Consider the following 21,154-nt stretch of genomic DNA (forward strand, 5'->3'; position numbering starts at 1 on the left):
TGATTACGGCAACAAATAATGCACAAAAACATAAAAATAGCAATGTGCAAATTCAGAGCCAGGAATATCTCTTAAGCAACTAAAACAATATTATATATTAAATAATAATACATTAAAATAAAAAGAAATTAAGGCAAATTGAGCACCATAGGCTCAGTAGGCATTGAATGATTGATCGATTGATTGATTGAAACTTGTATTAGTAGATGGCACAGTACAGTACATATTCCCTACAATTGACCACGAAATGGTAACACCCCAATAAGTTTTTCAACGTTAATCAATTACTTAATAAATGACCAAGTCGAGGTGATCTACCTCATATATACATATACATACACACATATCATATATATATATATACATACATACCTTTATATATACAGTATATAATTTATATTTATTTATTTTGCCGTTTTTGTTGACATATTAAAGGTGTTTTAATGAATATACATGCATGTTTAACATATAGATTCCTATCTTTCATGAAGACAAGAATATAAGTTGGTGTATTACCTAATTCTGATGACTTGCATTGATTGGAATCAAACAGTATAGTGCTGATAACGTCCCGGTTTTCAAATTGAGGAGAAAAAAAGTTCCTCCTTCCTGTCTAATACATCATGAAAGTCGTTAGTTTTTGGCATCTTATTTGTCTAGCTTCCATATTCGTTTTTATACACTTTACAAGAAATACATTGGCGGCAAACTCCGTAGCTTGCTAGTTTGTTTGCTGTGGCTTTCGGAAACTCTTATTTTGTTAGCGCAGGCGCGATGGAGCGGCGCTTTTATTGTGAAGACAGGAACTGTGCGATCAGTCTTTAGGCCTTTGACGGGAAGTACGGTTGAAATAAAAAGTGTCTCTTTTCCTTTACACTTTTGATTGATTGAAACTTTTTTTTGTAGATTGCACAGTACAGTACATATTCCGAACAGTTGACCACTAAATGGTAACACCACAATAAGTTTTTCAACATATCGGGTTCTACGTGTGACAGTCACGTGACCACCTGGCTCTGTTTGATTGGTCCAACGTCACCAGTGACTGCACATGATTGGTGAAACGCGAGCATGCGTAGTTCCTACTTTGAATGCGTGTCTGACAAAAACAAAACAAACAAAGCGTGCATTAACAGATCGATTAAAAAAAAGTAGCGAGTAGCGACCCGGTTGCAGATAAATGGAGCGGAGTAAAAGTAGCGTTTCTTTTCTATAAATATACTCAAGTAAAAGTAAAAGTATGTTGCATAAAAACTACTCTTAGAAGTACAATTTATCCCAAAAGTTACTCAAGTAGATGTAAGGGAGTAAATGTAGCGCGTTACTACCCACCTCTGGTTATGACACATGCAAATATAAATTAAATACAGTGAGGACATAAGTAAAGTAAATTAAATGAGCTCAAAGCATAATGATAAAATATGTACATGCAGCTAGCCTAAATAGCAGCTTGGCATTGATTAGGTTGCAGTCATGCACTGACCAAATATGCCTGATTAGCACTCCACACAGGTCAATAACATCTAAAAAGCTCATGTTTGTGGATTCACACACAGCATGAAACATTTGTTGGACAAAATGAGACAAAGAAGGAGTGGCATAAAACACGTGTTACTGTGGCAGTGTCTGTGAAAGTTGTACATGTAAAAAAAACAGACTACGGTGAGTTCAAGGACCGCAGAAATTAGTAGGACAAAACGACTTCCGTCAAATCCTCTAATCGGTGAAGCATGTTTAAAATAAACAGAGTGATGTCTAACAATTAAGAAGGTTTGTGTCATGTTTGTTGTCTTACAGAAACAATAGTAAAACAAATGTTATATTTTTTTCCACCATCGTTTCTATTTTCATACATTTTTGAAAAAGCTCCAGGAAGCCACTAGGGCGGCGCTAAAGAGCCGCGGGTTGCCGACCCCCGTTCTAATTTATTCCTCTCCTTGATGATGTCAGGCTCACATTGACAGCATATATGTAATTGGTTTATTTTTCTGCTTACATTGCCACAATGCAGATCCAAACCAGAATTGCACAAATCAGCGACACCAATTATACACCAAGGTGACTGACCGTGGGAAGCCGTTCATGGAGAGCTCCATCTGAAGTTTCTGGTCGTGAGCGGCGTAGTCAGACAGCAATGACTCCACAGCGGGAGGGTTGATTTGAGGAATAAAGCTGGAGAACAGTGCTGGCGCTAACTGGGCCCATTCTGCAGAAAAAATAATAATATGATGTAAGATTTATACAGACAAAAAATGTGTGGATGTTGGTGCAGGGTGTAACCGTTTTGTGATTATGTACCTGGTCGGAAGCTGTGGAGGCCTATAACAACACTGGCCATGGTTGATGGCTGCACTTCGAAGGGCATCGCATGAGCTTTGATGAGAAGCGCTGAAATAAACCCCAAATAAAATCAGATATCATGAATAATTTTAGTTTGTCAGCAAGGTTTGAGTTCCAGCTCCCACCAAGGAACACAGAAGATCAATTCATTACTTTTATTTTAGGGCTGCAAGTATCAATAATTTTAGTTATTGCGAAATCTGTTGATAAAGCAACACAAAACACTGAATAGCAGGAAAATATTTAACTGACAACATGGACCCTCAAATTCTGGAATTGGAGAATGATATAGATACAAATGTTTTCTCCCACATCATGAATACTTTTTTCATTATACAGATGAACAATATAACAGAAACATTGAATTTTATAATCTGTCAATTATTAATGTCAACAGTAAAAGGTTGCATGCAAACGACAACAATATGAAGGATTTTTTTTAAACAATTCAGCAAACCCTTGAAAATGACCTCTATCTCAGAAACATGGACATATGATAAAAAAGTAATAGATTTTGAACTGGAAGGGTAAGGAATAACATATTAATAGAAACAAATGAGGAGTAGCGGTGTACGTAATGAAGAACCTTAACTACAAAGTGGTAAAAAACATAATTTGCTTTTGATAATATCTTAGAACGTACGTACGTACATACATACATACATACATACATACATACATACATGTATGTATGTATGTATGTATGTATGTATGTATGTATGTATGTATATATGGGGCAGCACACAATACGAGGGTTCTGAGTAGTCCTGATTTCACTCCCGGGTTCGGGATCTTTTTGCGTGGAGTTTGCATGTTCTTCCCGTGACTGCGTGGGTTCCCTCCATGTACTGCGGCTTCCTCCCACCTCCAAAGACATGCACCTGGGGATAGGTTGATCGGCAACACTAAATTGGCCCTAGTGTGTGAATTTTGTCTGTTTATCTCTGTTGGCCCTGCGATGAGGTGGTGACCTATCCGGGGTGTACCCTGCCTTCCGCCCGAATCCAGCTGAGATGGACTCCAGCACCCCCACGAACCCAAAAGGGACAAGCGGCAGAAAAGGATGGATGGATTTTATCTATCTATCTCTCTCTCTCTCTCTCTATATATATATGTATATATATATATATATATATATATATATATATATATACATTACATATATATATATATATATATATATATATATATGTATGTATATATATATATATAATTTCTACAACCATTTTTTTGTGATAAGAGTGATCGGAGAACATACTGTATTTGTTGGTAACAAAAACATTCATGAAGTTTGGTTCTTTTATGAATTTATTATGGGTCTTTTCTGAAAATGTGACCAAATCTGCTGGGTCAAAAGTATACATACAGCAATAATAATATTTGGTTGCATGTCCCTTGGCAAGTTTCACTGCAATAAGGCGCTTTTGGTAGCCATCCACAAGCTTCTGGCAAGCTTCTGGTTGAATTTTTGACCACTCCTCTTGACAAAATTGGTGTAGTTCAGCTAAATTTGTTGGTTTTCTGACTTGGTCTTGTTTCTTCAGCATTGTCCACATGTTGTCAATGGGTTTAAGTCAGGACTTTTGGAAGGCCATTCTAAAACCTTAATTCTCGAATGATTTAGCCATTCCTTTACCACTTTTGACATTTGTTTGGGGTCATTGTCCTGTTGGAACACCCAACTGCACACAAGACCCAACCTACAGGCTGATGATTTCAGGTTGTCCTGAAGAGTTTGGAGGTAATCCAATTTTTTTATTGTCCTATTTACTCTCTTTAAAGCACCAGTTTCATAGGCAGCAAAACAGGCACAGAGCATAATACTACCACCACCATGCTTGACGGTAGGTTGGTGTTCCTGAGATTAAAGGCCTCATCTTTTCTCCTCCAAGATATAGCTAGGTATTGTGGCCAAACAGCTCAATTTTTTGTTTAATCTGTTTCATCCTTCCTCCAGAAGGTCTTATCTTTGTCCATGTGATCAGCAGCAAACTTTAGACAAGCCTTAACGCAGTGGTTCTCAACCTTTTTTCAGTGATGTACCCCCCTGTGAACATTTTCTTAATTCAAGTACACCCTAATCAGATCAAAGCATTTTTGGTTGAAAAAAAGAGATAAAGAAGTAAAATACAGCACTATGTAATCAGTTTGATTTATTAAATTGTACAACAGTGCAAAATATTGCTCATTTGCAGTGGTCTTTCTTGAACTACCGTATTTCCTTGAATTGCCGCCGGGGCGCTAATTAATTTAAAACTTCTCACTTCTGCGCTTACCAAAGGCATGGGGTAAAAGTAAGCATGCGCTAATTATTTTAAAACCTCTTCTCACTCCGGCACTTACCAAAGGTATGCAGTAAAAATTTTGAGTGTGATGTAAGCTTTGACCTTAAATCCTACTGAATAGCTCTTAATCTTCTTCCCTTTATGCGATTTCAAATTACCGGTATTGAAATCAGCCTCCTCCATTTTGAAAATGATGACAGGGGAAGTGTCACTAGTGACGTCACAAGTTTGACCAGGTGGTAATACTAAGCATGCGCTAATTATTTTGGGAAGCGAGTTTGACCCGGCAGTAATTCAAGGCAGGCACATACTATATGCCCTGCGAAAATTCAAGGAAATACGGTATTTGAGAAAAAATATTAAAAAATTACTAAAAACTTGTTGAAAAATAAACAAGTGATTCAATTACAAATAAAGATTTCTACTCATAGAAGTAATCAACTTAAAGTTCCCTATTTGGGGATTGTAATAGAGTTCCATCTGGATTCATGAAGTTAATTCTAAATATTTCTTTACAAAATAAATCATTTTTAAAATCAATATTTATGGAACATGTCCACAAAAAAAATCTAGCAGTCAACACTGAATATATTGCATTGTTGAATTTTTTTTCACAGTTTATGAATCTACATTCATATTTTGTTGAAGTATTATTCAAAAAATATATTTATAAAGGATTTTTCAATTGTTGCTGTTTTTAGAATATTTAAAAAAAAATCTCACGTACCCCTTGGCATACCTTCAAGTTCCCCCAGGGGTACGCGTACCCCAATTTGAGAACCACTGCCTTTGGTGTCGCTTCTGGAGCAAGGACTTCCTTCTTGCATGGTAGCCTATGAGTCCATGGCAAAACACCCCTGACTGTGGACACTGACACCTGTATTCCATCCATCCATTTTCTACCACTTGTCCCTTCCAGGGTCGAAGGGGGTGCTGGAGCCTATCTCAGCTGCATTCGGGGTACACCCTGGACAAGTCGCCACCTCATCGCAGGGCCAACACAGATAGACAGACAACATTCACACTCACATTCAAACACTAGGGTCAATTTAGTGTTGCCAATTAGCCTATCACCAGGTGCATGTCTTTGGAGGTGGGAGAAAGCCGGGAGTACCCGGAGGAAACCCACGCAGTCACGGGGGGAACATGCCAACTCCACACAGAAAGATCCGGAGCCCAGGATCGAACCTAGGACCTTCGTAATGCGAGGCAAACGCACTAACCCCTGTGCTCCAGCAGCTTCCAATTCATTGCAGACCTGCTTTTTGGTGGTTCTCAGTTGACTCTTGATCATCCTGACCAATTTTCTCTCAGCAGCAGGTGATAACTTGCAAATTTCTTCCTAATCGTGGCAGTGACAAAACTGTGCCATGCACTTTATACTAACCAACAATTGTCGGCACAGCTGCTCTTGGGACCTTAAGCTTTTAAATGGCTCCAAGTGACTTTCCTGACTTGTTCAAGTCAATTTTTTTTTTTTTCAGATCTGTGCTGAGTTCCTTCGACTTTCCCATTGTCGCGTTTGACTGCATCACATGAGCCCTAATTAAAAGGGACTCAGAGAAGTCAACAGGTATCGTCATTCATAATTACTCACATGAAGTTAAGAGGCCATGCCATGAAGCTAATTTGATTTGATTGTAACTTTTCTACATCACCAAAATTATGTTGCTGTATGTATACATTTGATCTAGCAGATTTGGACTAATATTCAGTAGACCCATAATAAATTCAGAAAAGAACCAAACTTCATTAATATTTTTTGTGACAAACAAGTATATTTGCTCCAATCACCAAAAAAATAAGAGTTGTACAAATGATTGGAAACTCAAGACAGCCATGACATTAAATGATTGTCACACACACACTAGATGTGGCACAATTATTCTATCATCATCACCCTTGATTACCCCTTGGGAGGTGAGGGGAACAGTGAACAGCAACGGTGGCAGCCCCCCAGGAATAATTTTTGGTGATTTAACCCCCAATTCCAACCCTTAATGCTGAGTGCCAAGCAGGGAGGTAATGGGTCTTATTTTTGTAGTCTTTGGTATGACTCGGCCAAGGTTTGAACTCACAACCTACCGATCTCAGGACGGTCACTCTAACCACTAAGCCATTGAGTAGTTATGTCCTTCACTAGTGTATAACTGTATATTGCGTGTTACCCCATAGAGCAATACTGGGACCAAAACTGTTCAATCTCTATACAAACAAGATTTGTAAAGTTCTAAATAACTTAAAGTTTGTCCTAATTGCAGATGACACAGCTGTGTTTTGTTCAGAAGAGAACACAGAAGCTAGCTAAAACAAATAACAGAATACATTAACAAAATTAAAGAGATGGCATGACAAAAACAGAGTCTTATAATCTCAGTAAAACTAAAATAGTATCAGTACAGTTGGTAACAGTAGAAGAGAAAAATAAAAAAATAAATAGTTGACATTGACAAAATAAAGGGAATCTATTTGTTGAGTGTAATAATAGACAATATAATAAATTGTAAATCTCATAAAAATATATACAACAAACGGTAGATGGAAACACTTCAATAATAAATAAAGCTAAATATATTTTGGACCAAAAATCACTCCATGTTCTCTACTGCTTGCTAGTCTTACCATATATCTGAGTTATTGAGTAGAAATATGGGGAAATAACTACAAAAGTAGACTTTGTTCACTAACCATGCTACAAAAGAGGTCAGATAGAAAAATACATAATGTTGGCTAGCGAAAACATTCAAACCCTGTATTTATTGAATCAAAAATATTGAAATTCAGTGATTTCGTGCATGTTCAAACCACACAAATTATGCACAAAGCAAACTATAACCTTCTATTACCCAAGAATATACAATTATTTCCAAACAAAGGAACAAAATATTACCTTAGATAAAAATCTATTTAAAACATTTTTAAACACGTACAACACTTAAGACCTTTAATATATCAGTATGTGGTTCAGCAGCTTCAGGTTCCGAGCTACACTGCTTCCAATTTGAAAAGGTATCAACTGGAGGACTGACATTTTTAGATGGAATCCAGACTGCTTCCAGTCTGGGATTAAATAGCAAAGTGCATTATGTCACATAAAAGACTAGACTGAGAGGTAAGTCATGGCCTCAAAAGGATCAATAGAAGACACCTCTGCCCTGCAAAAATCCCCTGGACAGATATGGTCGCAGATTAAAGTGTGCCATCTGTCAGTCTACTTTTCACTGGTTCAAAGACTGTCCACACAGAGGTGAGCAAGTCAAGTTAACAGAAGACTGTAAAACTGATCATGTAGAAGAGGGCAATATCACTTTGTTCACAAAAGTCATCCTCTGGAGCTGAAATCTTCATGACAGAGTGTTTTGGTACATCAATCATTGACACCGCATGCACACGGATGGTGTGTGGACAAGAGTGGCTAAATAGCTACATTACTGGACTGAACCATCTATCCAGACATCTATTTTCGAACACTTGCCAAAAAGAGGTTAATAAGCTAAAACAGACGAAGACCCAGCTGTCAACCCTTCAGGTTTGGAGATGGAAAAGTGGTGTATTCCACCAAAAAGGTAAACATTCCTGCACTAATTGGATACACAATGTGCCATATTGAAATGGAGGTAGTTCCAGCTGACATTCCACTGCTTTTGAGTAAAGCTTATATGAAGCGACCAGGCACAAGACTGATTATGAATAATGATTCATGGTCATTACTGTCCTAACATCATGGGCATTAGGAATAATAATAATCTAAGGTATAACCAGGTATTGATAACTACAGGAGATAATACTTAAGTAAAAAAAAAAAAAATTGAAGTTGAAGTGCTTACAGTCACAGAATAAATTAATTCAGCGTTAAAAAAAAAACACTTAAAATTTCACAAACAATTTTGACATGCTTCTGCTGACAAGCTACATAAGCTTGTAAAAAGTTCAGGCAACTGTGACACAGACAGTGTCCCCATACAAGAGCAAATTGTGATTGAATGTGAATTTTGCCAAAAAATACAAAAAGATTACACCAAAGCCAGCTGCTGGTCTACTACCATCACAGTACAACAAGACATAGCAATATATCTTCATGAGCTTGAAACAGGTCTATGGTATCTACCCATTATTGATCCATTCACAAGGTTTAGTGATGGCAGCATTCTGACCACAAAAATCCTCTGAGATAGTGAAACACTTTGTTGACAACTGGATTAGTGTACATGGCCCACCACAGAAACCGTTTAGTGAACATTGGGGAGAGTTTAACAATGACAAGATGAGAGAGATGGCAGAACATTTTAACATAGAAATGAAGGCAGCAGCTGCCTAAACCCTGTGGAGCAATGGACTTCTGTCGTGTCACAACCACTCACTGAGATCATATTGAAAGTAAAAAGAAGTAACTGTTGTGACTGAAACACCTTAATGGACACTATGTAAACTGTACATGGCTTGGTTGTTGGACAGAATCCCAATCTACCCTTTGTGGTAACTGACAAACCCTCAGCATTAGAGGGCAGAAAAAAAAGTGAGTAGGTCGCAAAATACATCCCCGCTTTTCATGCATCAAGAAAGGCTTTTACGGAAGAGTTTTCAGAAAGAATACAGAGGGTGCTGCATTAACAAATATGCCATACAGATTACAAATGCAATGCTGGTGACAAAGTATATTTCAAGAGAGTGGACTCCCAGGAGGGAAAAGAACCAGAAGTTGTCATTGGTCAGGATGGTGCTGTGGTCTTTGTCAGACACGAAGGAATCCGCATTAGAGTTCATCATCTCAGATTACAAACATTTCATAGTTATAATAAATGACACAAACGTTGAGCATCGACAAGTGATTGCTAACAACAACATAGAGGACACAGAGCATGTTGTCACTGAGATGCAAGGAGAAAAACAAGATTGAAGCGGAACATCACATCAATTGCTGTGCTGAACAGAACAGTGGTGCTGAGCAAAGACTCAATGTTAGTTTGAAAACAGGCCAAACTGTGAAAAACAAAGATAAAGACAGAGTTGTTTTTAATACAGTTAAAGTCTTGGGTCGTGCAGGCAAAACTACCGGTAAATATAAACATTGGCTCAACTTGCAATGTATTGAGCCCCTGTGGGCCATGTGGCAGGTACCACTGTAGCAGCTGACATATAAGATGTAGAGAACCTTGACGTGGAAACATCTGTTACTGACTCTAGTACCAATGATGTAAGCGAGGATACAATTGCAACAATACATCATCAGTAGGGTAAAACTAACCTGTCTCAGGACGGTCTAATCCCAGCACACGTTCTCTAGATGTTCCGTAGATGTACATGATGATGTGTTTTAAATATTGATTTGTCTTTTGACAACACAAAACATGAATATATAATGAGCTGGAGAGATAACGCGTTTAAGGAAGTAAGGAATGAGGGTCCAAAATGTATTGCCACGAGATGGGTGTGTTCCCTTTAGGAGATTACCACTGGATATACACAAAAAGCACAGCCTGCGGCCAGAAGGTTTCAGGAGTTTGAAGTGTCAGAGCTCCAAAAGGACTAACCAACGTGCGCTGCAGTGTCCTTTTGGTTACTTGTGGCACTAATTTGTCAAGGAGAGTGGACACTGAAAACCATGGATATTAAGTCTGCATTTCTACAGGAAATGAAACTATCAGGTGACATCTACATCAGAACCCCTGTTAACGCAGAGAGAAAGGGGGCATTGTGGAAGCTTGATGAGTGCATGTACTGTCACTCTGATGCCTCCCTGTACTGGTACAATCGTGTTAATGAAATAATGCTCACAGCAGAAAGAATAATTTCACAGGTTGAACCTGCTGTTTTCTATTGGCTTGATCAAGGCTGTGTTCTGACTCGAATTCCCACCTGCCATGTGGGTGACTTTGAATGGAGAGGGCACAAAAGGTTTTTCCACCACTGTGGATACCTAAGCTTCGCTCTGCATTAAAAGTTGGGCGTGAAGAACATAAGAACTTCAGTTTTGTGGTAATAGACTTTGTGACTGTAGACATAAAATTTTATATACACCAGTAAAGCTACAGTCAGCACATGCAGCCAATTCTTATGGATTCCTCACAAGCTGTGGAGCATGAGTCACCCCTATGTGAGAAGGAAAAGCATCAACTCAGGTTGATTGGCCAAATACTCTGGGTTGCAAGACGAGCAGACCAGATTTAATGCTTGATGCCAGCCACTTAGGATCAGGCATGAAACACACAACTGTGCAGACTATTCACGAAGCAAACAGAATAGTGTGCAAGATTAAGACCAAAAAGTGTTTTTCTACTTCCAAAAGACAGTGTCTTGAAGATGAGTGTCTTCAGTGATACCTCATTTGGAAATCTGTCTGATGGAAATACCCAAGGATGACACTTCATTAAACTGATGGGAGAAAATGGAAAGTTGTCACCACTTTCTTGGCAATCTAAAAGAGTCTAGTGGTTTGTGCACAGCACAATTGCAGAAGCAATGGTGACGTCTGGCGGCATTAATAATGCCTTCTTTCTTGCCACTCTTCTGAACTGACTCATTGTGATGCTAAAATGTCAAAGACAGTTATTGACTCGCTGATGGACTTAAGTCCACAAAGTCGGTCTCTAAAAAGGGACTTTGGAAATAAGCAGCATCGAACTCATTCAAACTCAAAATGTTGAGTGCATCTTTTGGTACGACACAAAAAAAACAACTTAGGGACTGGACTGTCTTACACAAAAGGGGATTCAGCCCTGCAGTTACTCAAGGCACATGGTGTGTGACAGGGGTCGGCAACCCGCGGCTCCGGAGCCGCATGCGGCTCTTTGATCACTCTGATGCGGCTCATCTGCAAATTTGCCGAACCCCCAAATTATTCCGAGAGGTTTCTGGATTTAAGTGCCTCTCCCAGGAATCACCCGGGGTTAACCTTCTCCAATTTTCACTCGAACTACAATTTCGAGGGCGTGCCGCAATGGCATTGCCTTCAATGTTCTCTGAAACATGTCGTCGCGCCCGTCATTACACCACGTCATTTGCGTGCCGACCAGCCATATGTAGTATACAACCACTGATAACACACGAAAGTGACTGCAATGGATATTTGATCAACAGCCATACAGGTTACACTGAGGGTTGTAATATTGTCAAGTTATGTTTGTTTGTTTTTGTTCCCCCTAACTTGAAAAGGGTTTTGACATTTTGACCAGGGGTTACACTGGGACTTCACTCTTTGTTTTAATCCAATGATGAGACAAATCTTTGTTTCTCCTTTTATTTTTGGACTTGATTGTCTCTTTTTTTTTCATTGAATATCTGTAATGTGAAAAACCTTTGGAAAAGGTGGACAAATACAAAAGCAATAAGGGACCAATATAAACAAATTACAATAAACCATTTTTTAACGTAAAAGTGTTTCCAAAAGTACATATAGTACCCTTAACAGCTTGGATTTGGCATTCAAACATCTAACAACCAACCACTTAGCAAATAAAATAAATTCTACACATCAAATCCAAACATCAAAATAATATAAAGTCATCTCACCGTCAGCCACCTTGGTCTCTGTAAACAGTTGTCACTACTGTATTTGGTAAATTCTCCTCGAGCAGTGTTTGTTGGCCTGAAGTTTGAGCTGGATCTGCAGACTTAAAAGGAGTGGATTTGATTGCTTCAGGTGAGAGCCTTCCTGATTACTGATGGACTTCAGCTGTTGGGAAATTGTGTCTGTAATTCCAGTTGTGTCCTCTGGGGGAAATGGGAGCCAAACTCACTTTTGGACATGAGGCCTTCTGTGTAGGTGAAGGCTTTGGCCTTGTGTAGAGTTTGCCAAAACAAATATAAACAACTTTAACACTCTTACTATTATGTGCCACACTGTGAATCCACACCAAACAAGAATGACAAACCCATTTCGGGAGAACATCCGCTCTGTAACACAACAGAACAAATACCCAGAATCCCATGCATCCTTAACTATTCCGCCTCCATTATCCACCCCCGCTAGCACCAAACCACGCTCCCCCCCCAACCCCGCTCACCTCAACCGACGCACGGAGGGGTGGGGGTGTGGATTTGGTGCTAGCGGGGGTGTATAACGTAGCCTGGAAGAGTTAGGGATGCAAAGGATTATGTTTTTTTTTTTCTGTTGTGTTTATGTTGTGTTACAGAGTGGATGTTCTCCCGAACTGTGTTTGTCATTCTTGTTTGGAGTGGGTTCCCAGTGTGGCGCATATTTGTAACAGTGTTAATGTTGTTCAAACGAGCACCCTCAGTGTGACCTGTATGGCTGTTGAACAAGTATGCCTTGCAATCGATCACGTGTGTCTACAGATGCCACTTACAACATTTGACGGGGGCTAGTAAGCTGTTGTACATGTCGTAGAGGGAGCTAATGGCAGTGCCTTCATAGTACTCCCTTATTATTGTTACCTGGCCGAAGACTAGTAGATAAACGCGAGTATGGGTGCTAAGAAATACAGGAGTTTCTTGGAAAATTAGGGAGGGATGGAAAGTGTGATGCTGTCAAGCGGAATTCATATAAATAAACCCCACGGGCCGAACTAGCATTAAATTTTCATATTAAGGTGCGGCCACGTGTCTTAGATCCCTGGTTTATACATAGCACAAATCAATAAAAAAACTCCGTATGCAGTGTTATTTCATTTAACATTTCAAAAGAGTTTTGTGGCTCCCATTGTTTTCTTTATTTTGTGAAACGGGTTGAAATGGCTCTTTGAGTGGTAAAGGTTGCTGACCAATGGCGTAGGACAATGGAAACTTGGTTAAGCATAGAGCCTTCTAAAGTTAATTAATATGGCTATTTATGTATTTTTTGTTATATTGTGTTTTCAGGTAATACCGCTTTATGTGACTTGTATTGGACTTATGTTATTTTTGTTACAAAGTCACAAGGCTATGGTATTTCTCAATTTTTTAATTTTTTATTTTAAAGATAGGACTCATTTGTATACATTATATTACTATTATTTTGTTCACTAAGTAAGCAAAAACAATTATTGTGAAGGGAGTTATTCTGAAGGGAGTTATTGTAAAAGGTGGAACAGGTAGTGTTTTTGCAGGTATCCTGTGGGGAAGGAAAAAATGGCAGTTGCCAATTAAAGACAACAGCAAAACATAAAGTAGGATTTATTATTGGGTAACACATGCTAAACAGCGCATGCAATCTATGAAATTGGGAATGTAACTTTGCAAGTACTACCGCATTTTTTGGAGTATAAGTCGCTCCGGAGTATAAGTCACGCCTGCCGAAAATGCATAATAAAGAAGGAAAAATAAACAAATATAAGTCGCACTGGAGTATAAGTTGCATTTTTTGGGGAAATGTATTTGATAAAACCCAACACCAAGAATAGACATTTGAAAGGCAATTTAAAATACATAAAGAATAGTGAACAACAGGCTGAATAAGTGTACGTTATATGATGCATAAATAACCAACTGAGAAGGTGCCTGGTATGTTACGTAACATATTATGGTAAGAGTCATTCAAATAACTATAACATATACAAACCCTGTTTCCATGAGTTGGGAAATTGTGTGAGATGTAAATAAAAATGGAATACAATGATTTGCAAATCCTTTTCAACCCATATCCAGTTGAATGCACTACAAAGACAAGATATTTGATGTTCAAACTCATGAAATTTTTTTTTTTTTTGCAAATAATAATCAACTTAGAATTTCATGGCTGCAACACATGCCAACGTAGTTGGGAAAGGGCATGTTCACCACTGTGTTACATCACCTTTTCTTTTAACAACATTCAATAAACGTTTGGGAACTGAGGAAACTAAGCGTTGAAGGTTTGAAAGTGGAATTCTTTCCCATTCTTGTCTTATGTAGAGCTTTAGTCGTTCAACAGTCCGGGGTCTCCGCTGTCGTATTTTACGCTTCATAATGCGCCAGACATTTTCTGTGCGAGACAGGTCTGGACTGCAGGCGGACCAGGAAAGTACCCGCACTCTTTTACTACGAAACGACGCTGATGTAACACGTGGCTTGGCATAGTCTTGCTGAAATAAGCAGGGACGTCCATGATAACGTTGCTTGGATGACAACATATGTTGCTCCAAAACCTGTATGGACCTTTCAGCATTAATGGTGCCCTCACAGATGTGTAAGTTACCCATGCCTTGGGCACTAATACACCCCCATACCATCACAGACGCTGGCTTTTGAACTTTGTGCCTATAACAATCCGGATGGTTATTTTCCTCTTTGTTCCGGAGGACACCACCTCCACAGTTTCCGAATATAATTTGAAATGTGGACTTGTCAGACCACAGAACATTTTTCCACTTTGCATCGGTCCATCTTAGATGAGCTCGGGCCCAATCGAAGCCAGCGGCGTTCCTTGGTGTTGTTGACAAATGGGTTTTGCTTTGCATAGCAGAATTTTAACTTGCACTTACAGACTGTAGTTACTGACAGTGGTTTTATGAAGTGTTCCTGAGCCCATGTGGTGATATCCTTTACACACTGATGTCGTTTTTGATGCAGTACCGCCTGAGGGGTCATAGGTCCGTAATATCATCGCTTACGTGCAGTGATTTTTCCAGATTCTCTGAACCTTTTGTTGATTTTACGGACCGTAGATGGTAAAATCCCTAAATTCCTTGCAATAGTTCGTTGAGAAATGTTGTTCAAAAACTGTTAGACAATTTGCTTACAAATTGGTGACCCTCGCCCCATCCATGTTTGTGAATTACTTAACATTTCATGGAAGCTGCTTTTATACCCAATCATGCCACCCACCTGTTCCCAATTAGTCTGCAAACCTGTGGGATGTTCCAAATAGGGGATGTTTGATGAGCATTTCCCTAATTTATCAGGATTTATTGCCACCTTTCCCAACTTCTATGTCACTTGTTGCTGGCATCAAATTCTAAAATTACTGATTATTTGCAACAAAAAAAAAGTTTATCAGTTTGAACATCAAATATGTTGTCTTTGTATCATATTCAACTGAATATGGGTTGAAGATGATTTGAAATCATTGTATTCCCTTTATATTTACATCTAACACAATTTCCCAACTCATGTGGAAACGGGGTTTGTAGAACATGCTATCCATCCATCCCTTTTGGCTATACGTTTACCAAACAATCTGTTACTCCTAATCGCTAAATCCCATGAAATCTTATACGTCTAGTCCCTTACGTGAATGAGCTAAATAATATTATTTGATATTTTACTGTAATGTGTTAATAAGTTCACACATAAGTTGCTCCTGAGTATAAGTCGCACCCCTGGCCAAACTAAGAAAAAAACTGCGACTTATAGTCCGAAAAATACGGTATTCATAACTGGTGCAGACAGGCTTATCTAAATGAGGATTTTGGTTGTACTATGCAGCTTTCACCATTGAGACACTCATTTACTGCAAATTAATTCTGCTATCTGTGTTGTTTTGCTATCAAACAAGCAGCAGACATGTAGCACTTTTTATGGGCATTTTAGAAACAGTCTGGTGCATCTACGATCCATCCCACTTTTTAGTGTGCGCTGCAGATGCGCTCATTAGAGAAAGGCTGCAGTTACTATGCTCAAGACTCAAAAAATGCATCCTTTAAGGAGTTTTTTTTATAAAGCAGACAAGTTAATATATTTTCTATATGAAAAAATGAATGCCATTAAAAAAATGAAAACGTCAGCAGACATTAAGACACATTATTTGAATTTGTTTTAGACAGCCCCTTAATTCACCCAGCATGCAGTCTAAAATTATAAAAAGGATGTTGCTGTCCATGCAAATTTGTTGACACACATAAATATGCATTCTGTGTTCCTCGTCAAACTATGGAGCAGGAGCACAGCGTGAGCACAGATCTTGCAGCCGTGTGTGTAATTGTGTCAGTTTGCACAAAATGTTCAGACGTGCTAAAAAGCGTTTATAAATCTCTTTGCATGTGTTAAATAATTATATTTGCGTCTTCTGCTCCCAGTAATGTGGGCATTTTTCTAATCAGCATGTATTCTGTATATTGATGAAGACAAACACGCAACATGGATTGCATGCCTTATTCTGCTCATTTAACAGACGCAATCCACTTTGTGCATTTTTAGTAGATGCGTGTGCTATCAAGTTTGCACATGCAGTAAACCTGGCTCTAATTGTGTTAATGAAATACTGTTTTGTTTTTTTTCAATTATTAAAACTACAAAAATACTAGTTAAGTGTATAGTAGCTAGCATACCACAAAAAATGGGACACCAACTGAAGCAAAATACTCACGCATGAGTGTGTTGATATGTTTCTCTGCGACATGATCAGCAAACAAATCCATCAGATCTTGTTTCAGGTCACGGTTAAGCTTCGACTCGATGTAGAATTTGTTCTGAAAATGAATCTATGTGAGGGATCTGCATGCATGTCAATTCTAAAACTTTGGATATGTTAGGAAAAATATACAGTATTTAACCCATTCTCTTTCAAAAGTTGCTTACCAAATACATAAATACTGGAACAATACACTGAAGAGATGCAATGTACTTTGTCAGTGCTGTGTTGAAACTTTCAATGAAACTTTCAGGTGGGACGGCCTAAAAAAGGAAAATGTCAAGTAATTATCTCTGCAAGAAATATGAATTAACAGTGGAACATCTAGACTATGAATGCCTCTTTGGTTGGACAAGCAAAACATCCCCCAAAACCCCATCTTACATGTTAACAGCCATTATGCATGATGTCACAGTGCGTGTCTTTTTGCCTCTTTCTTTGGCTTTTTTATGCCAATTATTCTAAAAGCCTCAACATTGCCGCCACTTGTAGTTTAGTGTTTTGTAACATTTACAAGGGTTAACTCCTTCATACAAATCAGTGATTTAAAAAAATTGAATGTGATGTAAATTGCACTCACCATGGTTTCATGCCCTAATGCAAAGAGTGTTGTATATGTGCGTGCCTTTATACTTTGTAAACACAATAGCGACACTTTGACCCTGGATCATTGGTAGATTATCATCAGCATCTCAGAGGTTCCACAGTATTTCATTGTTGTGTCCTTCTTACATGCAGCTGGCTGGAAACTTGCTGCAGATGTTGCACTATTTTGGATTTCAGGTCCATGTAGAGGAGCTCCGAGTGTTGCTGACAAACACATTTGTAGACATAACTGGGAAAACAAAGAAACAGTGGAGCTTGCTTGATTTCAACCACATTTGGGCTTTGCCTGTCAGACATTAGCTGTGTAACTGAAACATTACATGTACAGTACAGTGTAGGGCTGTAGCTATCAATTATTTTAGTTATTGCGTATTATATTGATTAATTACTTTGAATAATGGGGTAAAACAATTTCTAGCATCAATGCGACTTTTAAGAAAATAATTGTTCTAATGGCATCTTATAAATTGCACATAACATTGAAATTGCACTTTTCCAACAAGAGTATCACTATTTATTACTTACATTAAAAAACGTTTTTTTACTGCTCACAAACCCATTATAACGCACTTGGTGTGCATGAAAAGACCAGAGTGATCAGTGTTACATTATCAGTGTATCTGAGACATTAGCTGTGTATTTGAGACAACACAAGTATATTTTAGACATTACCAGTGTATTCCAGACATGAACTGTATATCTAAAACATTGACAGTAAATCTGAAACAATGCCAGTATAATTTAGACAATACCAGAATATTTGAGACATTACCAGTATATTTCAGAAATTACCAGTGTATCTGAGACATTACCAGTACATTTGATACTTTACCCATACATCTGAAACAATACCAGTATAATATAGACATTACCAGTATATCCTAGACATTGCCAGGATATTTTATAGATTACTGGTATATTTTAGAAATTACTAGTGTATCTGAGACATTGCCAGTATATCTGATACTTTACCCGTACATCTGAAACAATACCAGTATAATTTAGACATTACCAGTATATGTGAGACATTGCCAGGATGTTTTAGACATTACCAGAATATCTAAGACATCCCCAGTATACCTGAGAAATTACCAGTATATCTGAGATATTACTTGCATATCTGAGACAATACTAGTATATATTATACATTACCAGTATATTGTGGACAATAAATGTATATCTAAAACACTGACAGTATATCTGAAAGATTACCAGTATATTTTAGATATTACCAGTATACTTTAGACATTGCTAGTATATCAAAGACATTGCTCGGATAGTTTAGACATTGACAGAAAATCTGAGATATTGCCAGAATATTTTAAACATTACTAGTATCTTTTTGACATTACCAGTAAATCTGAGACATTGCCAGGATATTTTAGACATTACCAGGATACCTAAGACAGCACTAGTACATCTGAGACATTACCAGTATAGCTGACATATTACTTGTATATCTAAAACAATACCAGTGTATCGTAGACATTACCAATATATTGTGGACATTAATCGTATATCTAAACACTGTAAGGTATATCTGCTACATTACCAGTATATTTTAGTCATTATCAGTATACTTTAGACATTGCTTGTATATCAGATACATTGCCAGGATATTTTAGACACAACCTGTATATCTGGGCATTTGAAAAAGAGATGTGATCCGTGGGGTACTGAACTAGCAGGCGTTCGATTGGACAACACCAGTATATATTAGACATTACCAGTATATTCTAGACATGAACTGTATATCTCAAACATTGCCAGTATATCTGAGACAATGCCAGTATAATTTAGACAATACCAGGATGTTAACATCACCCGTATATCTGAGACATTACCAGGATATTTTATACATTACCGGCATATTTTAGAAATGACCAGTGTATCTGAGACATCGCCAGTACATCTCAGACATTGCCAGGATATCTGAAACTTTACCTGTACATCTGAAACAATAACAGTATAATTTAGACATTACCCGTAGATCTGAAACAATACCAGTATAATTTAGACATAGCCAGTATATAAGACATTACAAGTACATTTTGGACATTGGCAGAATATCTGAGACATTGTCAGAATATTTAAAACATTACCAGTATATTTATGACATTACCAGTGTATCTGGGACACTGCCAGGATATTTTAGACATTACTAGTATATCTAAGACATCACCAGTATATCTCACTCAATCAATTTTTATTTATATAGCCCTAAATCCCTTGTGTCTCAAATGGCTGCACAAACCCCAACACAAACCACAACGACATCCTCGAAGAGCCCACACAAGGGCAAGGAAAACTCACCCCAGTAGTACGTCGGTGACAGTGACAATGATGACAATGGTACACCTTGGAGAGATGTATACTTGTATATCTGAGCCAAAACCAGTATATCTTAGACATTGCCAGTATATTGTTGACATTAAATGTATATTTAAATACTGCTAGTATATCTGAGACATCACCAGTATATTTTAGACATTACCAGTATACTATAGACATTGCTAGTATATTAGAGATATTGCCAGGATAGTTTAGACATTGACAGAAAATCTGAGACACTGACAAAATATTTTAAACATTACCAGTGTACTTTTGACATTACCAGTGTATCTGAGACATTGCCAGGATCTTTTAGACATTACCAGTATATCTAAGACATCACCAGTATACCTGAGACAATACCAGTATATCTGAGATGTGTACTTGTATATCTGAGACAATACCAGTATATCTTAAGACTTTAACAGTATACTGTGGACATTAATTGTATACTTACAACACTGCTAGTATATCTGAGACATTACCAGTATATTTTAGACATTGGCAGGATATCTGAGACATTGCCAGAATTATTAAAACATTACAAGTATTTTTTTGACATTACCAGTGTATCTGAGTAATTGCCAGGATATTTTTCTGAAACAATACCAGTATATCTTAGACATTGCCAGTATATTGTCGACATTAAATGTATATTTAAATACTGCTGGTATATCTGACACATTACAAGTGTATTTTAGACATTACCAGTATACTTTAGACATTGATTGTATATCGAAGACATTACCAGTATAGTTTAGACCAGGGGTCACCAACGCGGTGCCCGCCAGGTCGCCCGTAAGGACCAGTTGACTAGCCCACTGGCCTGTTTTGAAAATAGCACAAATAGCAGCACTTTCCAGTGAGCTGTCTCTCTTTTTAAAAATGTATTTATTTACTAGCAAGCTGGTCTCCCTTTGCTCGACACTTTTAATTCTAAGAGAGACAAAACTCAAACAGAATTTGAAAATCCAAGAAAATATTTTAAAGACTTGGTGTTGACTTGTTTAAATATTTTTATTTTTATTTTTTACTTTGCTTCTTATAACTTTCAGAAAGACAATGTTAGAGAAAAAATACAACCTTGAAAATGATTTTAGGATTTTTAAACACATATACCTTTTTACCTTTTAAATTCCTTCCTCTTTTTTCCTGACAATTTAAATCAATGTTCAAGTAAATTTATTTTTTTATTGTAAAGAATAATAAATAAATTTTAATTTAATTCTTCATTTTAGCGTATGTTTTTTCAACGAAGATAATTTGTGAAATATTTCTTCAAACTTATGATTAAAATTCAAAAAAATGATTCTGGCAAATCTAGAAA

The 21,154-nt window shown here is 37.7% G+C and overlaps 1 protein-coding gene across 4 annotated transcripts in view; it reads right to left on the reverse strand.

The window, feature by feature from the left end:
• Positions 1-21,154, reverse strand: part of cacul1 (CDK2 associated cullin domain 1) — a 32,415-nt gene that overhangs the window by 8,370 nt on the left and 2,891 nt on the right. For 2 of the 4 annotated variants that reach the window (XR_009808125.1, XM_061910832.1), the window contains exons 3-7: positions 17,623-17,725; positions 17,058-17,153; positions 16,846-16,948; positions 2,299-2,388; positions 2,068-2,206 (exon numbers count right to left, since the gene is read on the reverse strand). Coding sequence is in view for 3 of the 4 variants with exons in the window: in XM_061910832.1 (XP_061766816.1) it covers positions 2,068-2,206; positions 2,299-2,388; positions 16,846-16,948; positions 17,058-17,153; positions 17,623-17,725 (531 nt within the window). In the remaining variant the exon portion in view is untranslated. Of the gene's footprint in view, positions 1-2,067; positions 2,207-2,298; positions 2,389-11,848; positions 12,336-16,845; positions 16,949-17,057; positions 17,154-17,622; positions 17,726-21,154 lie in introns of those variants that run through there. The other 2 variants (XM_061910835.1, XM_061910833.1) reach the window with 2 other exon arrangements.

The sequence above is a fragment of the Nerophis ophidion genome, linkage group LG09 (assembly GCF_033978795.1).
Source record: "Nerophis ophidion isolate RoL-2023_Sa linkage group LG09, RoL_Noph_v1.0, whole genome shotgun sequence".
Lineage (NCBI taxonomy): Eukaryota > Metazoa > Chordata > Actinopteri > Syngnathiformes > Syngnathidae > Nerophis > Nerophis ophidion.